At 37.0% G+C, this 25,033-nt stretch overlaps 2 protein-coding genes and 2 long non-coding RNA genes across 4 annotated transcripts; 1 reads left to right on the top strand and 3 right to left on the bottom strand.

Annotated features, from left to right (window-relative positions):
- LOC105220223 (60S ribosomal protein L19) lies at positions 1-1,006 on the bottom strand. Its single transcript, XM_011196654.3, has 3 exons — positions 856-1,006; positions 644-750; positions 1-586 (listed from the first exon to the last, which is right to left on the bottom strand). Exons 1-3 carry the CDS (start codon positions 858-860, stop codon positions 81-83), a joined length of 618 nt encoding a protein of 205 aa, XP_011194956.1. The 5' UTR covers positions 861-1,006; the 3' UTR covers positions 1-80.
- A 1,595-nt stretch (positions 1,007-2,601) lies between these two features.
- On the top strand, positions 2,602-10,125 carry LOC105220222 (m-AAA protease-interacting protein 1, mitochondrial). Its single transcript, XM_011196653.3, has 4 exons — positions 2,602-2,760; positions 2,813-3,064; positions 6,590-6,885; positions 9,897-10,125. The coding sequence occupies exons 1-4, from the start codon at positions 2,707-2,709 to the stop codon at positions 10,033-10,035; spliced, it is 741 nt and encodes a 246-aa protein (XP_011194955.1). The 5' UTR covers positions 2,602-2,706; the 3' UTR covers positions 10,036-10,125.
- On the bottom strand, positions 2,861-3,710 carry LOC114805131 (uncharacterized). Its single transcript, XR_003753229.2, has 2 exons — positions 3,599-3,710; positions 2,861-3,517 (listed from the first exon to the last, which is right to left on the bottom strand). It is a non-coding gene; the product is annotated as an uncharacterized LOC114805131 (long non-coding RNA).
- Positions 10,126-15,304: 5,179 nt separating the features above from the next.
- Positions 15,305-17,260, bottom strand: LOC105220221 (uncharacterized). The gene is made up of 3 exons (XR_852294.3): positions 16,258-17,260; positions 16,111-16,148; positions 15,305-15,997 (listed from the first exon to the last, which is right to left on the bottom strand). It is a non-coding gene; the product is annotated as an uncharacterized LOC105220221 (long non-coding RNA).
- Positions 17,261-25,033: the final 7,773 nt, after the last annotated feature.

The following is a 25,033-nucleotide window of genomic DNA, read 5'->3' as shown; positions in this document are numbered from 1 at the left end:
TTTGTTTCAATTATAAATGACAAAAAGGCGAAATTATTTAATTCAAATATTTAATGATACACTGTTTCAATATAAATATTTTATTTTTTTGGGCCAGTGCTTGCAGTTTGCGCAGCAACTTCGTCTTCTTTAGCATGCAATTTGGAGAGTTCCTGCTTTTTCGCTGCAATTCTTTCTTCACGTCGTTTTCTTGCTTCACGTACTTTATGTCTTCTGGCCTCAGCTTGATCAGCAAGCATTTTACTACGTTGCTTCTCAGCCTTCTTTTTGTGAATGTATTCCATCAAAACACGTTTGTTTTTGAAAACATTACCCTTGCACTTCATGTACAAGTCATGATACAGGTGACGATCTATTTTCTTGTTGTCTCTATATTTTTTTAATAAACGTCTTAATACACGTTGACGCTGCATCCACAAAAACTTTGTTGGCATACGAGCATTTGCGGTACCCTTACGTTTACCGAACCCGCAGTGTCTGCCTTTACGACGAGCTTCTGTGTTCTTACGTACGCGATAACGTGAATGTACGACGACAGGCTTTTTGATGATCAAACCATCCTTAATCAATTTACGGATATTTTGACCTAAATAACAATATAGAGATTTAATTACTTGTGATAATTTTGTAATAGTTTACTTACGGGAATTGGTATTGGCAATTTCGTTAATTTCATTAGGATCCAACCAAACCTTCTTTTTGCCACATCGCATAACAGAGGCTGCTAGCCTTTTCTGCAACTTAAGGGAACTGAAAAAACGAGATCATGATTAGTTCTGAAAGATATACAATATATGGGAAAATTAATGCAGATATTAAAAATAATATAAAAATATAAATATCTATTCCACATACCTCATGTCGACTTACTCTCGACGAATTTCGTAAAGGAAAGAAAGATATAGAAGCGGAAATAAGAACCCTGCTTAGTGACGAATGTTTAAGCGATACATACAAATTTCGATAAGTCGAATCGGACTCACTAACCGTAATTTTTTTGGCAAGACATGGTTTCTTACAAATTCAGGTGTACAATTTTCAAGTGTTTTATCTATTGTTCAAGGCAATTCGATTGGTCACTTCTATGCTCGCTATCTTTGGGCGCTGCTCGCTGTTCAACTGGACTGATATTGTCGTATGCAATTCTTTATTGTTCTGTGCAATGTCCATTTTGATATTATATTAAACTTGCAACTGAAACTGTTTCTTCATTTTCTCTTCAAAACCTCAGGTTACATGAGCGTATGTATAGATTTTTATAAAATTTCTTTAAACCTTGACATTACTCTGTAGTACGGCACTTGCTTGTGCCTAGCGACTTGCTTTCATAGTTAATGGTAACAAATACATATATATCTATGTTTTATGTAGAATATTGTAGTGTAAAAACTTTTAATGTGAGAGTTATATAACGAAGAAATACTGCGGGCTACTATTAAATTTAGAAATATTAAGATAATGTTACAGTGCCGCAGAACATCTTTTAAAAACAAATATAAGCAATACTGTGCAATTTAAAAGAAAGTTTCATTGGATACTTACATATTAACACCCCCATAGTAAATATTTAATAGTTAGCAAGTTCAAACATTTCGCTGCCGTTACACGGCCAAGCAATTGCTTTCAAGTTGATCACAGGATCTAATTGAAATAAATTGAAAGCCATGACGTAGGCTGCAAGCAACTTGATATTGAATTATTGTTACAGAGATGCCGTCGTCAAAAAAACCGCTTCTGCAGAAAGAGCAAAGGTGCCATTGACGAGTTACTTTTACAAAGAACGAAAGTAAAGAAACGGTAGTATAGCAGCAATGTGTAAGGAAATATCTGAGTGCTATTTTGGGCCACTACATAATATTGCATCTTAACTGTCATCTAGAAGTAGCGAAACAGAGTTTCGGTTTATTTTTAGTTTATTTCAAAATTAAATATTTGAATGTTGTCAGCACTGCCTCTGCGCAGAGGAATTCAAATTTCACATGTCATGCAAAATTGCATTGACGAACAGATTTTGAACTGTCAAATCAGTACAAATATTTTTTCTGCATGCAGAATTCTGCACATGTAATTTTGGCATTAGATGGACCAGGACTACATTTTTAAAAGGGGCTGAAGATCGATGACATATATGTGTTCACGATTTTGATCATGAAAGCATAGAAATTTGTCGGATATTTAGTTGAAGTCTTTGCTGTCGCCAAATTAGAAATGTTTCTAATTTTTCCGAGGACAATGGCCGCTGTAGAGCTGTTAAATTATTCAATGTTCTAACAAGTATGTAGTTATTTTTCCAGCAGAGGCGTAAAATAGCTTTGATATATCATTTAAAATAACAATCTATTATTTTAAACAAATAAATCGACTTATTTTCACATTTTTTGTATAGATAATTTCACTTTAAAGTAATTGTGTAAATTTGATTAAAGTGAAAGATTTTAGTACGGCAACAATGAAATTGTTGTTGAATATGTCGCTTCCGTCTTTAAAATGTTCATGACGCTGGTTTCAAAGCGACATTTGTAATCAGCCATCGCTACGTCGCGTCGTGTTGTCGTCTTTATGTTCAGCACTTTAATCAGACTAATTATGAACGGTACTAAATATAGTCGATACATAAACTCGTTACGATTTCGCAAATAATCGATAGTATTTAGTACTTTGATAATATGTTGATAAAATATAAGTGTAAAGCATACTAGGAATATTATGTTGCGTATGATAAGTTTTCGTCGAATATTAGAGGCCCCACTCAAACCAAAGGTATTTTTTAAGAAATATTTCCTGCAGCTACTAATTTTAATATGTTTTTTAGGAGTTATGCAATTACAGATTGCTATCGCCTATTCACCGTTTCTCCTCAAATATACCAAATCCGGATCATAGTAACTTTCATTTGGATGGATCTCGTAGTTTACCTCGTTTAATGGACTTTCCTGAAACTTTATGGCCTTCAACAATCAATACTTTGAGAAATTGGATACTAATACAATTTATAATTCGCCCTTACTTTGATCGAGAATTTACGATTAAAGACTTCGTGTGTGGTGCAAAGCATGCTCTTCAGGTGATCTAGATGGTACTTCTGAGATTTACAATATATATTTGAGATTCGTCCAGACAACTTCCTTTATAACTTCCTGTTTTCCATTTCTTTCTGCCTCATATATTTTTACCGAATGCATTCATAAATTTAAGGGCCAATTATTAAACAGATAGTACTATCAAAAATGTAAACTTAGGGATGTAGTCGGAGATTTCATTGATAATGAGATCAATATACAGTAGATTAATTATTATTTAGTAATAATGAACACCAAGCCTTGACCGACAAATACTTTACATATATACAGGGGTACAATAATAATTAGTTATATGAAAAAAAAATACCATTTTTGGATGTGAAGAACAAAAATATTTAATTTTCCCGGTTAAAGTAATTCTTCAGGACGCGAACTTTCTCGTATATTGTTAATAGTCAAATATGTCCCGTGAAGTCAATATATTGGTCCTCCATACCCTATATAATTAATGCAAAAAAAGTTGAATTTTTGTTCGTAGCTTATATCACTATTATGCATGGCAAATTATGTATAATTACCAGTTTACTAGCTTCTATAATCGTGTTGTTACATTTTTAGAAAGAATTTAATCAGTACATAGTTTGCTAAAAGTCAAAAAATGTATACTATAATAATTTTTTTAAAGTATTTAATTTATACAAATTTACCAATATAGATAACACTGCTCATACTTTTGATAGTTACCATAGCTTATTATCTTCCTTTATTCAACTCAATAACTATATTTTGTATAACGAGACCGCGGAATATAACGCGATACACGGTACTAAAATTTTTTTTAGGTTAATACAAGTTATGCCCCCATTACGATTTACAACAATCTGCATAGCACTTGAAGTTCTGAAATTCGGTATTATCGATCACAACTCAATCCGTCAACAAAAGTTTTATTGAACTTAATTTTTTTTTGTGGTATTACCGTTAACGGCACGATTTTAGTTTCTGGGGCGCCAAGATTTGAGTTCACTTTTAGGTAAATTAGCCCAAAATAAACACTTTTTATTAAATAAAAAAATTGATATTTCGCTCCGTTTACTAGATATCGAGCGTTCAAGTTTGTGTTAACAGCAGCCGATGCGCGCACTTACATATGCATTGATGCAGGTTTTATGTGATTGATTGACAAGTTTTTTCGCATACAACTACTGGCACTGCACTGCACTGGCGGCCTTCGGCCTCGCTTCAAAAAAATAACCCTGGTCGAGCCAACGGGAGTTATCAAAGAGAGGGAAATGGAAAGTTTTTTCGCGTACAACTACTTTCTGCACTGGCGGCCTTCGGCCGCCCTTCAAAAAAATAACCCTGGTCGAGCCAACACCGGGAGTTGTCATATGTAAGTGCGCGCATCGGCTGCTGTTAACACAAAATTCAACGCTCGATATCTCGTAAACGGAGCGAGATATATTTTTTTTTATTTAATAAAAAGTGTTTATTTTGGGCTAATTTACCTAAAAGTGAACTCAAATCTTGCCAGAAACTAAAATCTCCCCCCGTTTACTATACTGTGCCAGTGCACTGCTGAAAGAAACAATAAAACAAAAAATATGTTGAAAAACTGAAATGATGGAGGAAGATCCCGAAACTCACCGAAGCAGCAAAAATCTAAACGTTTGTGATGAATCGATAGAAATACTTCAGTAAATTTAGAGTGACCCAGACAAATTTAAGATACTTCTTCTAGCAGATATCGTTTACGCGGTTTTAGCCGCGTTTACTAGAGCGCGTCACTCGTCAGTCCTTCTCGAAGTTTGGCGCCAATTGGAAATCCCAAGTGCAATCAGCTCCTTCTCCACCTGATCTTTTCTACGGAGTGGAAGATTTCCTCTTCCTAGGCTTCTACCAGCGGGTACTTTTTTCGAGCAACATAACCTAGCCAGTGCTTCCGCTCTCTTTTTATTCCCTAGTCCATTCCTATCGTACGAGCTGTTTTTTGATAGTTACTAATATCGGTTGAAGCTGTACGTAATATGAGTTTGTAATGCCGTTCCACAGTTCCCTTATACCGAGTGGCTGATGAGTGCTATCAGAGAGCAGGAGTGCAAGTCGAGTAGAGAATCGTTCGGCTGTCGGTTGTGATTGCAGCTTCTCGATGTCGAACTCTCCTTGTGTTTGTTGACAGGCGTTCTTTGCTGCACAGAGCGGTGCGTCTCTTGGCTGCTACAGTGGAATCTATGCTGGAATCTAGTACTACAGATTTCTCGAAGTTCGGCGCCAATTGGAAATCCCAAGTGCAGTCAGCTCCTTCTCCACCTGATCTTTTCTATGGAGTGGAAGTCATCCTCTTCCTAGGCTTCTACCAGCGGATCTATTTTCGAGCAACATGACCTAGCCAGCGCTTCCGCTCTCTTTTTATTCCCTAATCCGTCCTTATCGTATGAGCTGTTTTTTGATAGTTAATAGTATCGGTTGTAGCTGTACGTAAGGAGCTTGTAATGCCGTTTTACAGTTCCCTTATACCGAGTTGCTGATGAGTGCTATCAGAGAGCAGGAGAGCAAGTCGAGTAGAGAATCGTTCGTCTGTCGGTTGTGATTGCAGCTTCTCGATGTCGAACTCTCCTTGTGTTTGTTGACAGGCGTTCCTCCAGGGGCTTCTCTTGGCTGATACAGTGGTCCGAGTCGATGATAGGATCACGGAGCGTACGCACAGCAAAAACACTGGAGTAATGTCGCATCTATCCCAACATGATAGATCTGGTTGTGAGTTTTTCGATCTGGCGACAGCCACGAAGCTTGATGTATTTTCTTATGCTGGAATCTAGTACTACAGATAACCATATATCGGGTTCTGCCGGACTCGATCAGCCTCAGCCATTTGGCGATGTTTCGTGCTGAAGGTTGAATTTTCCTATTGTTGTGCCGAAGACACCTTCTTTACCCACCCTTGCGTTGAAGTCGCCAAACACGATTGACATCGTGGCAGGGGCAGCGCATCTTTGGTCAAATCGTCCTTCTCTTACGTCGGGGTGTGGGCACAAATCGGCGATATGTTGAAGAAATTCGCTTTAATGCGGATTGTAGATAGACGTTTATCCACCGGAGTGAATGCCAGGACTCGACGACTGTGTCATTCTCACAACACAAATCCAACACCAATTTACCCTCATTTATATGGCTGCTGTAGTAAATGTCACAAGGACCCACCTTTATCTGTCCTTGTTCCTTCCATCGTATTTCTTGGACGGCGCTGGTATCAGTCTTCACTCTTACGAAGACATCAACTTGCTGGGCATAGGCACTTTCCCAATTAAGGGAAATAATCGTTCCTGGTTCTACACTTGACCCCGCCCACCATTTACAAGTTTTACAATTCGGTAATAAAAAATCCTTCTAGTCCAATTTGAAAAGGAAATGTATATCAGAATCTTTAAAAATAATTTCTTTTTTTTTTGTTGATGTGTATAATAAAAGAGTTTCTAATGCAAACCAAAAGAGAATATTCACAATATTTTTTTTAAGTACAATAAACCATTTATGCAGATGACATACCATTAAGTTGATTACATTTATAGATTATTTCAACAAAACTGGTCAATGGAGAATTTGATGCATTAAACAATTTCGTCTCCAAAGAGGCCATCAGTGAGCTAAAACCCACTATTCAGAAACTATCCGTAGCTCAAAGAAAACAGTTGCAAATTAATAAGACAGATATTTACTTCGCTTTCCCTTATCAAGTCGGTATAATATTTGACGAAGAGGAAGAAAAAGAACAGAAGCGATGGGTTGAAATAACAATGGTTTACCACGTACTTCGAGGCCTTACTGAAATGCGAAACCGCGGCGAAGAAATTCCTTGGAATATGGGGTAAGTATTGAACGTTTACAGTATTGTATTAATGTTAATAGATATGGGCATTTCCAAAAATTAAAAAATTATTTCAATGACCCGTGCGACATCACAAAATAACACTTGTGTGTACAGTGGAACATCGGAAATATAAGCCGAAAGCTCGCAAAATTATGCTTATAAACAATAAATTTTTATACAATTAAAATAAAAAAAAACCTTGTTCAAAAATCAGATGATTTGTGATTTTGGTAACTACTTAAAACTGGTCACGTGCGACATCGTAGGTGTGGAATTTAAAAATTGAAAATAAATTTTTGTCTTATAAAATGGACTTAATTATGTAAGTAGATACTTTTACATTATTAATTTACGTAGGAATAAAAACCGCACTATAAATTCCACTGAACTAGCTATTCAAATAGATTTTAGCGAAAATTAATAGGTTTACAATACAAAATAAGAGTGCCCATTAGAACAAGATTGTCAGGAGAAAATTATTTGCTGTTATAAGTGATAAGCTAGCGCATAACATTTTTATTTCTTGATTAATCTCATAACTAAAATTAAGCAATCCTTTAGTTGCTTTACTAAAATATTTATTTTTCCTGATGGTAACTGATCTCAGATTAAAAACATATTCATATTATCAAGTCGGGTTGATTTTGCAATAGAAAATTTTTGTTGTGTTTCTTTTTGATGTTATTTAAAAATTAATACATTTACTACTTTTTTAAACGATTTTACTGGCCTCGTTATATAATTCAGTATTATAGCAAAATAAACAGCATAACTATTATGTTATCGAACATTTTATAGCCTTCAAATTTGAAAAGCACAAAAGGGTGAATGTACCTATAAAACTTGATATTCAGGAATATACCAAAAAACTCATGATATCCGACGAAACCATTTTTTTTTTCAAAAAACTACAGTATATTTAAGATTATACGTTCACTTAATTTTGTAGAAATATCTGACAAATTGACCGATAGTTTGAAAATAGTCAATGAAATATATAAAAATCCTTTTTTTAGGTATATGGGTTAGGATAAGTTTTGACCAGATTTTATCCATCTTCGGCGTGTATGGAAAGTAGGCGGAAAGTAATCCGCTTTCGTTTATTCTCGAACTGTAACATAAAAATGCCAATGTTACAAGCCAAATTTTGTTGAAATTGTTCGAGAGTCCCTGAGTTTGTCCCAAAAATTGTACGGTGCCACCACCATTTTCAATTTTTACTCAGAACCACATGCAAATGCGCAGTCAGTGCGGACAATTTGATGTTCCGTCCAAGAGCTTGATAGACATAGTGGTATCGCTTTTACCTCTGAGCAGAGCCTAATGCGGCCTAGCTGCCTTTTTTTGCAATTTTTAAAAATTTCTCTTCTTGTTGTAAATGGTCAGACTGGCCTTTGACGCACTGAAGAAGTGATCTTTGAGAGTTTGCTGCCTCTTTTTGGTGGTTCTGTTTAGTGGGCAGCTGCTGGTGTATGTGTCAATTACGTATTGTTTTACAGCAGTTACCGTGCTTTCCAGTGACCTGATAGACCTGTACCTGTTATGCTGGTTAACTCTTTCTAAATACAGATTCAGGTTTGCCCTAAATGCCACTTAGTTTGTATTCCTTGTTGCGTACTGGGGAGAGCTGTTTGGTTTCAACTGTGTGAGCTGAGAACCCCGGGGAGATTCTCAACTGTGAGATCATATTGATCGATAGGTTGCTGCTCTGAGTGATATCTAAGACTTCTTCCCTAGTCCTAGTTATGAAGATGGGTCTATACTCCACATTTTCCAAGCACATATTCTTACTAATACTAAAACCCAATAGAGACTCACCCCTTGTGTTGCATTTCTCCATTCTGTGTGATGCGCGTTGACGTCGCACCCCATGACCCCTGTGGTGTCGGCAGCACCACTCCATCAGGTTTTTAACCGTTGAGGAAGGAACTATGTTGGTCTCTCCTGGAAAGCAGCTACCTTCTGTTCTGTGTTAAAAACTCTGAAGTGCAAAAGAAATCTATATCTTTCCTTAAGACAATAGAAGCTCTAGATCTATGACTAGAGAGGTCTCAGAATACCTTTCTGTTGTCTATATTGAGACCCCTGAAATCCCCTTTGAAAACCCAAGTTTCCTGGGCTAGGGCGATGTTCAGTTTATCCGATGGGAACCTGCTAGCGATAACCGGTGATGCGGCAACTGCTGATGCAGGTCCATTTGGGTCATCTTTAATCCGATGTCCATCATGGAGACTGCGGAGTGGGTGGCATTGGTGACCGCTTCAACCTGTACTTCCGCACCTTTTCCCCTGTGGACATCGGCCACCATGAAAACAGCGCTTAACCTATAGTTAAGGCGGAAGCTCACCTTCAGTGGAATTTGTAAGACTTATCATCTCTTCCGATGTTAAACGGAGTACCGCAGTTTATAATGTTGCTACTTAGAGTTCGCCAGGCTGAGGTGTATGCGCACAGGCGGTAAAAATTCTGTTATTCTCGACTTTTAGCGAGACTAACGAACGACAAATAATTTATACATATATACATATGTACATAAATATTATTTAGAAAACGTTTGTATGGGAAAATGAAAAGGGCTGTTTTTAGGGCAATTATCCGAACTTTTCTCACCTTTTAAACTATCACTAGATCTCCACGAACATTTCAAGACTTAAAATAGCCAAATTGGTTCAGCAGTTCTCGACTAACGAACAGCAATTGATTTTTATATAAGTATATATATATATAAATGAAGAACCGCTCCACCGATTTTGGACGAAATTACAACGAAAAGTGGAATTGCTTTTTATATATTAGATTACTTTTCAGATAACTTTTTTCAGACTGTATTCAGGAAAATATTAAACATAAATGCATATACTAAAAACAGTCATTGATTTATAAGTTATCTGAAACTTTATTTGTTTATTAGGTCATATAGAAGAAGATTTTAGTTGCATGTTTATTACTTTTTAAACTAAACGTAGTTATTTAGCTAAAGCTTTATATATTTTAACAATTCATTCCAGGTCCCTCCCAGAATATCAAGATAAAGTGTTTGTGTGCAACTATCGCTTTAAAAAGGAATTTACTAACGACAATGAGTCAGATTGGACAGTGAATGCCTTAAACCATTTTAAACCAATTGACTTGGTCAGAGAAAAGTAAGACATTTTGAATTTTTATTGCAGCTTTAATTTCAAAGGCTATTTATTTATGTATTTGTTGGAAATAAATATTAATATGGCAACACTCTAACATTGAGTTTAATTGTTTCAATTGCGGAAATATGGACATTTCGCGACGTATACGTCAGGGATAAAGGGATGTCCAACTTATTCCAGCGTGAGAGCGCCTCAAAATAAGCGTTTTTTATAACAATTTGCATTATTGCCAGACCAGACAAAATACAAATTTTTGGGCATTTAAATTAAAATACCCAACATTTATTACGGTTAAAAAAAATTTTATACTGAATTTTTAATATAAAAATTACATATTTAAATTTCTTTTAGCGATATTAAGGTACGTTAAAATTGCTTGTTTTCGAACTTTCAGTAATAAATAAGGAAAATTATCACTTGTCAACTGACAATTGATAATTTTTTTACAATTTTCCATGAAAAATTAATTTCCCTATGCTGCATATCATAAAAAATTTCTTTACCCTCTTTTAAATTTCGTGTTTACATTTATATTTATTGTTTTAAGCTCTTATAAGTAATCTTGCACGGCGTTCAAAAATGTCTCTGTCGTATAATTTTTTTAGCAACATTTCAATAAGGCCGTTCCAGTTTCCCAATTGCGAAACGTCAAAACCTACTGATTCCAGTCAACTGTCAAGGATTGGTAGGTTTTGACGTTTGTCCGTGCGCTCTCACTTCCAATGAAAATAGAGTTGGACATCTCTTTATCTCTGGTATACGTAGTGCGTGACAGAAGTTAAAGATCGCATCTGCCCTGCGACCGCCGTTTGCTTCAAAATTATAGTAGTGTTAGAGAGAAGATTTGGTTGGTGGGGTTTGTTTGAAGACGGCGTCGGCTATAAAACAGTTAAGCTGTTGAATGTCCAAATGAAAACAATTCAGCGTCAGGAAACAATGCTAGAGATAAATCGCTTTATATGAGGGTTTATTTTCTAAAGACTAAAGATGCGGTAATCATAAATTATCACAGCAGAATATAGATTCGCAGATTGAAGAAGATAGCAAGTTATAAAGAAAAAGGATTACGCCACTGGAGGCAGATGGGTGAGTTGATAAAATTAAACCTTCCATAGTATGTATATACTATATCATGAAACCTTTTCTTTGAATATACGTTCATATAAAGCTTACTATTATTTTTTTATTATCCTTTTCAGATATTTGCAAACTTCGGAAGAAACATTTAAGTTTAGTAAAACAATAGCGACTCCAGACAGACGACTCATAGAAACAGATTGCATTAATATACACCAACATTGAAATAATAATAATAACAACGTAATGGATGCTTATGGTGATAATAATCTACAGACTTTGCAACAACAGCATTCTGCACTACAGCAAAAACGCAAAGCTCTTGAGTGTTTTGTATATGCACACTGGGGTAGTGACCCTAGTGATAGAAAGTTTATTCAGGCTACCCTACAAGACGGGTTACTTATCTTATGGTCCACTGGTTACCAGTAAAACAAACTTGTATTATTTTATTGGTCTCTCTTGTTCTAGTAGCAGGAAAAAAGTTACCATTTCTCCTCTTCGACTGCATGTCGGTGTGATTATCTTGCACGCTTTCTCTCATTGATTTTGGTGTAAATGCTGCATATGTCTTTCTGCTCTAATTTTTATATTGTTTTGGAAAGCCATATGCATCAGAGCCCTCTGTAGTAGTTTTTTATTTAATCAGTAATCTATCAGTGGAGATTGTTTTATTTATCATTTTCAGGGTCACCCCTTAGTCACAGGAAGTAAACTTATTGGTCATTTGTTGGATCACCGTTTCGCTACATAATGCGAAACATGGTCTCCCAGTTTCATTCCATAGGTCACCTACTTTTTCGTTTAAAAATGAATGAATTATATATATATATATATATATATCTGGCGTTGGAACCTCTTTATGCGATTATAGCGATTATACCAAATCCACCAGAGTGCTCCACTCATTCCTCCTTTTTGGTTTCTGGCGCCAACTGGAAACACCAAGTGAAAACAGGTCACATTCCACTTGGAGGTCGTCCTCTTCCGCGGCTTCCTCCAGCGTGTATTGCAACGAACACTTTCAGAATCGGAGTGTTTTCATCAATTCGAACAACATGACCTAGCCAGCGTAGCCGCTATATTTTTATTCGCTAAACTATGTAATGTCATCGTATAAATCGTACAGCTCATCCTTCCATCGTCTGCGCTATTCGCCGTTGCCAATGTTTAGATGACCATAAATCTTGCGCAAAACCTTTCTCTCGAAAACTCCAATAGTCGTCTCATCGGATGTTGTCATCGTCCACGCTTCAGCGTCATACATCAGGACGGGAATATTGAGCGACTTCTAGAGTTTGTTTTTGGTTCGTCGAGAGAGGACTTTACTTTTCAATGGCCTACTCAGTCCAAAGAAGCACCTGTTGGCAAGTGATTCTGCGTTGGATTTCGAGGCTGACATTGTTGGTATTGATTCTTAAGTATACGAAAGTACCTACGACTTCAAAGTTATGACTGTCAACAGTGACGTGGGAGCCACGACACGAGTGCGCTGACTGTTTGTTTGATGACAGGAGATATTTCGTCTTGTCCTCATTCACCACCAGACCCATAAGCTTCGCTTCCTTATCAAGTCTGGAAAAAGTTATGACTGTCAACAGTGACGTGGGAGCCAAGACACGAGTGCGCTGACTGTTTGTTTAATGACAGGAGATATTTCGTCTTGTCCTCATTCACCACCAGACCCATAAGCTTCGCTTCCTTATCAAGACTGGAAAAAGCAGAACAAACGGCGCGGTTGTTGCTTCCAATGATATCAATATCATCGGCGTAGGCGAGCCAATCTTATAAAAGATTCTTCTTCTGCTCTATTTAGCTCTGCAACTCGTATTATTTTTTCCAGCAATATATTGCACTGAGTCGCCCTGTCTGAAGTCTCGTTTGGTATCGAACGGCTCTGAGAGGTCCTTCCCGATGCTGACGGAGCTTTTGGAGTTACTCAACGTTAGTTTACATAGTTGTATTAGTTTTGCACGGATACCAATTTGAGACATCGCGGCATATAGGCAACTTATTTTCGTGCTATCGAAAGCAGCTTTAAAATCGATGAAAAGGTGGTGGGTATCGATTCTTCTCTCTCGGGTCTTTCCCAAGATTTGTCGCATAGTGAATAACTCGTCCATGGTTGATTTTCCAGGTCTAAAGACGCACTAATAAGGTCCGTCAGTTTGTTGACGGTGGGCTTTAGTATTTCGCACAATACGGTCGATAGGACCTTGTATGCAATGTTGAGGAGGCTTATTCCACGGTGATTGGCGCAGATTGTGGGGTCTCCCTTTTTTTGGGCAGAGCACACTGAGATTCCAATCATCAGGCATGCTTTCTTCCGATCATATTCTACAAAGAAGCTGATGCATGCACCTTATCAGTTCTTCGCCGTCGTAATTGAATAGCTCGGCCGGTAATCCATCGGCCCCCGCCGCTTTATTGTTCTTCAAGCGGGTAATTGCTATTCGAATTTCTTCATAGTCGGGTAACGGAACATCTATTCCATCGTAGGCCGGAAAAGTGTTCCCTCCATAATCCCAGTATGCTTTGGACATCCGTTACCAGATTACCTTCTAGGTACATAGAAGATAATGCTCCGGTCTTGAAACCTTCTGTAAATCTCATAATTTTTTCATAAAATTTTCGAAAGTTTCCCATGTCGGCTAGCTTTTCATACTCACGCATTTCGGCCTCTTTCTTTTTTTCAGCTCTCGATATCTGTCCCACCCCGAACGTGTTGTGGTCGATCGCAACATTGTGAGGTAGGCAGTCTACAGCGGAACGACAATTCTCATCGTACCAACTCGACTTTTGGTGTTGTCGTAGACCAATTGTTTCTGCAGCAGCGGTATGCAGTGAGTTTGAGATGCCGTTCCACAGCTCCCTTATATCGAGATTCTGATGAGTGCTCTCAGAGAGCAGGAGTGCAAGTCGAGTAGAAAATTTCTTGGTTGTCTGTTGCGATTGCAGCTTTTCGACGTTGAACCTTCATTGTGTTTGTTGGCGGGCGAGTCAATATTTGGTCCTCGGAGCGTACGCACGTCTAGAACACTGGAGATATGTCTTCCGTCTATCACAACATGTTCGATTTGGTTACGCGTGTTTCGATCAGGAGACAGCCATGTTGCTTGATGCATTTTCTTGTGCTGGAATCTGGTACTACAAACAACCATATTTCGAGCAAAGCCTCAGGCAGTTTGGCGATGTTTCGAGGAGGATGAATTTTGTTGGAGGATGAATTTTCCGACTGCTGTGCCAAAGACACCTTCTTTACCCACCCTAGCGTTGAAATCTCCAAGCACGATTTTGACATCGTGGCGGGACAGCGCTCTTAGGTGCGTTCTTTCATAGAAAACATCTTTGGTCACATCGTTCTTCTCTTCCGTTGGAGCGTGGGTGCAAATCAGCGGTATGTTGAAGAACCTCGCTTTGATGCGGATTGTGGCTAGACGTTCATCCACCGGGGTGAATGTGAGGACTCGGGGACAGAGTCTTTCTCCCACCACAAATCCAACACCAAATTTGCACTCATTTATATGGTCGCTGTAGTAGATGTACCAAGGACCAACCTTCTTCCGTCCTTGTCCCTTCCATCGCACTTCTTCGATGACGGTGATGTCAGTCTTTAGTTGTATGATGCCCTCAACTCGTGATCCTTAAAACGTTTGCAGCGGTCGTCATCAAAAGTGGGGTTTTCCATCCGAGGCTCTGTTTGGTCTTTCATTGTGGAGGTTTTTTTATGTGGTGGGTCCCAAACCCTATGCACAACCGCAGGAGCGGGCTTCGCCTTTTCACTTTAGCTCGTCTTCAAACGGATGTCTGTTGGCTACCCAGGGGATACTTGGTCTAAAATCGGAAGTCGTGAGCTGCTTGAGTCATATGCAAAAAAATCGTTTCTGGTCACTCCCAAGTAAATGACAATCAATCTTGCGTGAACGTCTACATATGACCCCATTAGAAATACAGTAAACCCCGCTTAAGTGCCCATTCTTAACATGCAAGACTTTTGAGACACTTAACCTTCAAGCGGGCGCGCGTAGTCGAATCGACTACGATCGAATATTTGAGTTATGTTATTTGAAGGTTAAGCGGGAAGGGCACTTAAATGAATCCCGCTTAAGTTCCTCGAGGTATTTACTTACCACACTTTTTTCAAATACTTCAATCATATATTTTTTCTTTTAGAATGAAAGTAACATGTAGTTTTTATTAATAACAAACATACTTATTAATAACAATAAATATGTAAAAAAACATTACAAAACTATGTACTATAAGCTTTCCTTTTGACAATTTTCAGCGCATTAAATGTCAAAAATATGAAAAGGCACTTAAAGGAAGAAAATTGCAAACAATTTGGTATTTGTGGCTTAAATATTACAAGCATTTAAGCGGACGCTCTTAAGCGGGGAATTTTATATGTAAATTTAGAGAAAATTTAACGATGTCGCTAAATATGGTTACTTAGGCTTGAAAGGCACTTAAGCGGGGATCATTGTAATTACAATATCTATATTCGCAATTTCAATATTATTTGTTTTTGTAGCATATTTTGTGTTGTATTTCCAGGTGCACGATTTTAGTTACTTCCTGACACAATGGCCGAAGAAATACGAGTGCTTCTCCATCATACGGCGTATTTGAGTTCGATACGATACGTTGTATAAGTTGATGAGCTGCAGGTAGGAAATATAGCTACCTTCTTACATGGGAGTAATACTTTGTCTCCACTTTGTTGTTGCGAATTCTGTTGATTGTTATCACCATAAGCATCCATTACGTTGTTATTATTATTATGTCAGTGTTGGTGAATATTAATGCAATCTGTTTCTATGAGTCGTCTGTCTGGAGTCGCTATTGTTTTACTAAACTTAAATGTTTCTTCCGAAGTTTGCAAATATCTGAAAAGGATAATAAAAAAATAATAGTAAGCTTTATATGAACGTATATTCAAAGAAAAGGTTTCATGATATAGTATATACATACTATGGAAGGTTTAATATTATCAACTCACCCATCTGCCTCCATTGGCATAATCCTTTTTCTACTTCTCTGTTTGGCAGCACCCAGCCAATAATAGTATCGATATTTTAAAGAAAAATTTATTATAAATATAAAATAATATCAGTAACAATACGAGTAACAATTTATTAATACGCACTAATATTCATTCACTCTAAATTTTCTTTTCCAATGAGTGCGGAAGCGAAAAAATGCGCTTGACTGCGTATATTTCGAGCACCTCCATAATTGCGCTTTTGAATGCGTTGACAGCTGTGTACAAGGTGATACACATACACATTTTTTATTTGTGAGTTTGAAATTGAACTAAATATCATGGAAGGCGATTTTCAATTTTCAGTGATTTTTATAAGCAGTGTACATAGAATACCTCGGATTAAGCAAAGAACGTATAATAATAAGAAGGAGCAAATGTTCACTCGCAACTTTTTGTGTGCTAAAATATAAGGGAACATCGAAAACTCGCCACTTCGAAAGAAAAATAATACACCACAGCATGAGAGAACTGAGATCATTAAGCTGAAACTACATAGTTCGCGTATGCGAATGCGAATGCGAAAGCATAAAAGTGCGCTTGACTGCGTATATTTCGAGCCGCTCCATAAAAGCGCTTTTGAATGCGTCCACAAGGTGATACACAGACTCAATTTTTATTTGCGAATTTGAAAACGAACTAAATAACATGGACAATGATTTTAAATTTTTAGTGATTTTTATTAGCAGTGTTCATAGAATACCTTGAATTAAGCAACGGAAGGAAAATTTAAACTGCCTACCTTGTATATTAAAACTTTATCACCCCTTATCTTTAAAAATAACTTTAAATATTTGATAAATATATTATTAATAAATTAATAAATATTATATTTCACAAAATACTTATATTGTATCGAAGAAAACGAGCTTAAACAATTAAAAAATACAAGATTGTAAGTAACATAATGTTGGTTGCTATTTTTAAGAATGTGAAGGTTGCTGTCTTAGCGCATGAAAGTTGAAAATTTTCAACTTCTGTTCGTCTTCGAATCCGAGTTCGAATTTCGGAGCGTTGGTTGCGAAAACATGCGAAAGCTATGTAGCTCATCTCATAAGAACATGTGTATTCAACTCAACTGTCAAATGTTCGCATTCGCATAAGCGAGCTATGTAGTTTCAGCTTAAGTCACAAAGGGGAAATGGGTGTTCTCACGTCAATTCACGGTATGCTTGCTTATTAAGATTTACATTTGCAATTTATTTTATATTTTAAGTTATTTTATAAAAATTTTTAAATTAATATAATTAATAAAAAAATATATTTTGCCTCAAATTAACTGATTAATAAAAAATATTTTTATGACGAGCGTCGAACCTGGGGAATTCGATGGATAGGCAACGGAGGAAAATATGTACGTGTGAATGTATGAATGATAATTCACTGAATAGATTGTGCGAGAATTCGCCGATTGATTTTAGGCAATTCTGATATTCATGTTTTAATATATTTATATATTATTCATAAATATTTTTATTTAATTTAATTTTCTATCTATTTTTTGTTTTATTTTATTTCATATTATTTTTAGTTTTTTAAGTTACTTTTTATTCATATCTAATTAAAAATTCTGTCTTATTTTTAATTATTTAAATAAACTATATAATAATCGATAATATCTTTATGGTCTCGAGCAATCATTGATTTGCCGTCGGCAAATTTCATAACAATGTGTATGTTCAAATATCTTTACTACCATAAGCGTGCAGAAATATACATATATGTACATATGTATGCACTTATAAATGTGAACTTGTCACTTCGACACATCTTCAGAAAAAACTACTCGCCTAAAACAAAAAAATACTATAACATTTCCATTCATAAACGCATGCGTATCAACAACAAAGCAAGTGGACTTCATTCTTAAGCGCAAGCGTCGCGCACATCTCCACGCAAGCCTTGCATAAAACCGATTTGTCTGGAGGATGCTAAGAATCACAAATTCAAACAATTTCTGATATTTCCTTCAGAAGAGAAAATTGGCAGTGGCCGAGAATCATATTCATATTTCTATTAAAACTAGCCTCTTGTCCTATGGATTATGAAATATCAATTAAGCTGATTAATTTTCAACAGCTATCATGATGCGGGTGGTACGCACGCACTCGCATTTTAGACGGTGCTCGGGTTCAAATCCTCTCCGAAGTCTTATTTTTCGCATATTTTATATTTCTGGCACAATTGATGGCAAATATGAAATTTGATTCTTTTTTGATTTTTGTCAATCTGCTTGCACTGTTGCCACTTTTCGCTTTGTATCAACTCAGTATCAACATCGAAATATGATTTTAGATTTTGTCATCGTCGCGAGGAGGCAGTTTGTTGACAGCGACGTCTGCAGAGAGGAAAAGAGTTGGCATATTGTTGTTTCTGGTTCTTGATGTTCAGAGTTTTTTGTCGTGAGCTACACATGCACATATGTATGTTTGTATATGCGTTGGTTTGTTTTTTGTCAGTCATTGACATATTCTGATCGGTGCGTTTGCTATTGCGCAAATGGGGGAATTCTCTGGTTATGCGTATATACAGATACACTTATGAATATATATACGTGTATGATGCTACATATGTATGTACGTACGATTCATACATATGAACATATACCCAGTAAAAAATTCGATCATCCAAAGATTAATCTTATAACGCTCCTTTGCGAGTAATGGATTTCTCCACAATGCTCCGAGGCCCATGCATTTATTACTCCTTTTTAACATAGCATGTCCTTACGAGGGATCACTCCTTTTGAACTCCTAATGGCTCTTTTTGATCTCTGAAACGAGAGCAGAGGGAGTAATCTTTTTTGTCTCCAAAAAGAGCCCCAGTAAAAATTCTTTGGATTAATACCAAAATCGAGTAAAGAAGGAGTAATGATTTGTTCATCCATTTCGAGCATTATGTGAGCAATAAAGGCATTTTCGTTAGTTTTTACAAAAATCGTTTGTTTCCTCGCTTTTTGATAAATTTTGGAGGAATAAATGAGCTTTATAAGAATAGAGGATAAGGCGTAAAGGCTGATCATAAACATTTATTTATGGTGAAATTATTTTATATTCTATAAAAGCGTATTTTGTCAATTTAAATTAGTATGAATTTTGCAATCGACGCGTCAATGTGAATAAATTGTTAGTATTTTTGTAGTGAATTTATTGAATAAAAAACTTTAATAAAAATTAAATTTGTTGCAGAACACGTTAAGCTGAAACTACATAGCTCCCGTATGCGAATACGAATGCGGAAGCGAAAAATTGCGCTTGACTGCGTATATTTCGAGCAACTCCATAAATGCGCTTTTAAATGCGTTGACAGCTGTGTACAAGGTGATACACATACACACTTTTTATTTGCGAGTTTGAAAACGACCTAAATAATATGGACAGTGATTTTAAATTTTTATTGATTTTTATAAGCAGTGTATATAGAAAACCTCGAATTAAGCAAAGGAAGGAAAGTTTAAACTGCCTGCCTTGTTAAATTTTTAAAAATTACTTTAAATATTTGATAAATATATTATTAATAAATTAATAAATATTATATTTCACAAAATACTTATAATGTATCGAAGAAAACGAGCTTAAACAATTAAAACATACAAGAATGTAAGTAACATAATGTTGGTTGCAATTCTTAAGAATGTGAAAGTTGCTGTGTTAGCGCATGAAAGTTGAAAATTTTCAACTTCTGTGCGTCTTCGAATCCGAGTTCGAAATTCGGAGCGTTGGTTGCGAAAACATGCGAAAGCTATGTAGCTCACCTCATAAGAACATGTGTATTCAACTCAACTATCAAACGTTCGCATTCGCATTCGCGAGCTATGTAGTTTATGCTTTAGACATAGACGGTGGTTGAAGAGTTCAGTGCGACCAAGTATATACAATTCGATTTCAGTGCTGCCAGTTTGTATGGAAATTTGGAAAGTTTGTTCGATTGGCTTGTCTATAGCAGTTAGCCAATCGATGACAGCTATTAATTCACTTAACAAAATTAGTTATAATAATTCAAAATAATGTTAAAAGTTGGTAAATGGTAGAGGTAATTTTAATATTTACTTTGAATTGAAAGTTGGAGTAGATTTTAGTGAATAGGTCATTCGGTTTCGATTGTAAAGTCCCCACATGATGTAAAGTTTTCTTTAACGGATTCTGGAAAGTATGAAAAAAAATAAATAACATATATAAGTTACTTAAACAAAATATAAAAAAAAAAATCAGATCTTACCGAAAAACAATAGTTTTTGTTTTTAATTAGCTTTCATGTCTTGGAGGATGGGATCAAGTTTTTGATTGTCATTCACTTGGGAGTGGCCAGAAACGATTCTTCTCCACATGATTCAAGCAGCTCACGACTTCCGGTTTTAGACCAAGTATCCTCTGGGTAGCTAACAAACATCCGTTTGAAGGCGAGCTAAAGTGAGAAGGCGAACCCGCTTCTGCGGTTGTGCGTAGGGCTTGGACGGAAGAAGATGGGTCCTTGTGACATCTACTACAGCGGCCATATAAAGGAGCGCAAATTTGGTGTTGGATTTGTGGTGGGAGAGAGACTCCGTCGCCGAGTACTGGCATTCACCCCGGTGGATGAACGTCTAGCCACAATCTGCATAAAAGTGAGGTTCTTCAACATATCGCTTATTTGCGCCCACGCCCCAACGGTAGAGCAGGACGATGTGATGCTTTCTATGAGCGCCTAGAACGCACCTATGAGCACTGCCCCCGCCACGATGTCAAAATCGTGCTTGGCGATTTTAACGCCAGGGTGGGTAAAGAAGGTGTCCTTGGCACAACAGTCGGAAAATTCAGCTTCCACGACGAAACATCGCCAAACGGCCTGAGGCTGATCGACTTCGCTGGGTCCCGAAATATGGTCGTCTGTAGTACCAGATTCCAGCATAAGAAAATACACCAAGCTACTTGGCTGTCTCCTGATCGAAACACGCGTAACCAAATCGATCACGTTGTGATAGACGGAAGACATGTCTCCAGTGTTTTAGACGTGCGTACGCTCCGAGGACCAAATATAGACTCGGGCCATTATCTGGTTGCAGCGAAGATACGCACCCGTCTCTGTGCAGCAAAGAACGCCCGTCAACAAACACAAGGAAGGTTCGACGTCGAAAAGCTGCAAACGCAACAGACAGACACGAAATACTCTACTCGACTTGCACTCCTGATCTCTGAAAGCACTCATCAGCATCTCGGTATAAGGGAACTGTGGGACGGCATCTGAAACTCACTGCGTACCGCTGCAACCGAAACCATTGGCTTTCGGAAAAGTCAAAAAAACAGTTGGTACGAAGAGGAATGCCGTCTCGCAGCGGAGAGAAAACAGACTGCCTACCTCGCAACGTTGCAAACAACCACAATACGTGCGGGATGGGATAGATACCGAGAGCTGAAGAAGGAAGCGAGATGCATCTGCAGACCAAAAAAGAAAGAGGCCGAAATGCATGAGTACGAAGAGCTTGAGAAGCTGGCAGACAGCGGTAATGCTCGAAAATTTTACGAAAAAATGAAGCGACTTAACGAAGGTTTCAAGACCGGAGCATCCTTATTTAGAGACCAAGATGGTAATCTGGTAACCGATGTCCAGGTCATACTGGGATTATGGATGGAACACTTCTCCGACCTGCTGAATGGCAGTGAAAGTACAACACCAGGAGATGGCGAACCCGATTCCCCAATCGATGACGATGGAATAGATGTTCCATTACCCGACCATGAAGAAATTCGAATAGCAATTACCCGCTTGAAGAACAACAAAGCGGCAGGGGCCGATAGATTACCGGCTGAGCTATTCAAATACGGCGGCGAAGAACTGATAAGGTGCATGCATCAGCTTCTTTGTAGAATATGGTCGGAAGAAAGCATGCCTGACGATTTTAATCTTAGTGTGCTCTGCCCAATCCATAAAAAGGGAGATCCCACAAACTGTGCCAATTACCGTGGGATAAGCCTCCTAAATATCGCCTATAAGGTTCTATCGAGCGTACTGTGTGAAAGACTTAAGCCAACCGTCAACAAACTGATTGGACCTTATCAGTGTGGCTTTAGACCTGGAAAGTCCACCATGGACCAGATATTCACCATGCGCCAAATCTTGGAGAAGACCCGTGAAAAGAGGATCGACACACACCACCTTTTTGTCGATTTCAAAGCTGCTTTCGACGGCACGAAAAGGAGCTGCCTTTATGAGTGTACAGCTGCTGGCGTACGCCGGTGATATTGATATCATCGGAAGCACAACCGCGCCGTTTGTTCTGCTTTTTCCCGCATGGATAAGGAGGCGAAGCGAATGGGTCTGGAGGTGAATGAGGACAAGACCAAATATCTCCTGTCATCAAGCAAACAGTCGGCGCACTCGCGTCTTGGCTCCCACGTCACTGTTGACAGTCATAACTTTGAAGTTGTAGATAATTTCGTATACCTGGGAACCAGTATCACCAACACCAACAATATCAGCCTTGAAATCCAACGCAGAATCACTCTTGCCAACAGGCGCTACTTTGGACTGAGTAGGCAATTGAACAGTAAAGTCCTCTCTCGGCGAACCAAAATCAAACTCTACAAGTCGCTTATCATTCCCGTCCTGCTTTATGGTGCAGAAGCTTGGACGATGTCAACATCACATGAGACGACAGTAGGAGTTTTCGAGAGGAAAATTTGGCGCAAGATTTACGGACCTCAGAACATTGGCAACAGCGAATACCGCAGAAGATGAAATGATGAGCTGTATGTGTTGTTCGACGACAGTGACATAGTTCAGCGAATAAAAAGACAGCGGCTACGCTGGCTAGGTCATGTTGTCCGAATGGACGAAAACACTCCAGCTCTGAAAGTGTTCGATGCAGTGCCCGCCGGAGGAAGCCGAGGAAGGGGAAGGCCTCCACTCCATTGGAGGGACCAGGTGGAGAAGGGATTATCTTCACTTGGTATTACCAATTGGCGCCAAACTAACAAATATAATCTGTGATTTCTAATTGGATATTTTTCATGTTCTCTATTAATGTGGTGTAGTTTGTCGTGTCCCTTCATAAAATGGTGTAAAAATTGCGTAGAGGAGTATATATCGTTTGTGTTGTAAGTATATCACAATAAATGCGTTGGTTTTAAAGTTAACTTTGGTGCTGTGTGCTTAGCAACTCAACATTTTGCAACTCCAAATATTTTGTTCGAGTCAAATCCTACATGAAATATGAATATGTGTTTTGACTTTTTTGTTTTTTTATTATATTTTATTTTATTTCCAATTAATTATTATTTATTTGATTATTGGTAATTTCGTCCTATATTATTTTTTTTTGCAATTTTTTTTATTTAAAATATGATAATTATTTACATAAATTTCTTTATTTTAATTTTAATATTTTCTCTATTAATATTTATATTTTTTTTATTCCTATGATAAATAAGAAATTTAATAATAAATAAATAAATGAAAAATAATTAAAAAATAAAACTGTCCTTCATATTCAGCATATTTGAAGTGCAATTTTTCACTTTTCTTCCACCTCATTTTGCTTACACGTAGCAGCGAAAAATAAAAATACAAACATATAAGCTCAGTCGGTATATGTTCATATGTATGAATCGTACGTACATACATATGTAGCATCATACACGTATATACTCCCTTATAAGTGACTTCAAGAAGTTACAATTCAACGTCTGCGATACATTTTTTTCATCGTGGAAGTCACTTCCTTATTGAGAAGTTGTTCCCCGCGGACGTTACTTTCAGAAGTTACGTATTAGTGCCTTGTGGAAGTTACGTATTAGTGACTTGTCGAAGTTACGTATTACTGACTTGTGAAAGTTAAAATTTTCGTTTTTAAATTTTTTATATTTATTTCAATTCAAAAATGTATTACAAAAAAAATAAATAATTAATTAATGTGAATATTAGAAATAAGATTTTTTTTTATTTTTCAGTTCATTAATTGTTTGTTTGTTTTTTTTTTGTACTCTGTCTCGGGCGTGAAGTATGTGCTGTTGACACACTTTATTTATATTCATATCGGTCGAGTTCGAATATTTGGAATGACAGGCATCTATAGGAAAATAGAATTAATTGATTTCTTTATAGTTATAGTTTTATGTGAAATATTACTTTTTATTAGTGCAAATGTTGTAAAGCGTTGGATACTGGGTTTGTCATTTGTTCTACGCCAAGTTAAATTAACGGCCATAGCATCCGATATAATGGATTTCAATGTCATTCTTAGGAATGAAGGGAAATCCTTTCCTCCAACTCTATATATGATATTTTTCTAAAATTAAATATGTTCCAAATATACAAATTTATACATAATTATGGGCATTTAGTATAAAAAAATCGACCTACCAGCTGAGATGTTATTTTGTCGTTCAACAGCAGCTTCGTGTCAAAATCAATAAAGTCCTTGACATACATGAAATTAATACAGAGAACGTTAAATATAGAGAAGGTCCAATTGCGGACCAGCGTGTGAATTGTCAAAATCTAACAAAACACGATGAGCGTGTTTCACGTCAGCCAGCTCGGAAGGAGAAATTTTAACAGTGCCGCGTTTACAGAGCTGAGCATTAAATGAAAAATATGCTCAGAGATTTACATTTCTATTATATCGGAGTGTTAGCCCGTTTGCTTATATATTGATACATTTATATGCAATCATATGTGCTAATATAATATTTATTTATGACAAAAATGTGCATGTACAATTTATTCAATTCAAATAAATTATGCGATTTCAGAGGCATATCTGTCGTCAAAATGTTTAAACGGACCTACATATGTATGTAATGTTTTAAAATAATATTCATACTTAATTTTTATATTTTTATATTAAATGCATTTCTCACAATACTAAAATTAACTACATATTTCATTATGTGAGTCTTGTATA

The sequence above is a fragment of the Zeugodacus cucurbitae genome, chromosome 6 (assembly GCF_028554725.1).
Source record: "Zeugodacus cucurbitae isolate PBARC_wt_2022May chromosome 6, idZeuCucr1.2, whole genome shotgun sequence".
NCBI lineage: Eukaryota > Metazoa > Arthropoda > Insecta > Diptera > Tephritidae > Zeugodacus > Zeugodacus cucurbitae.
This window is presented reverse-complemented; position numbering and strand designations above follow the sequence as displayed.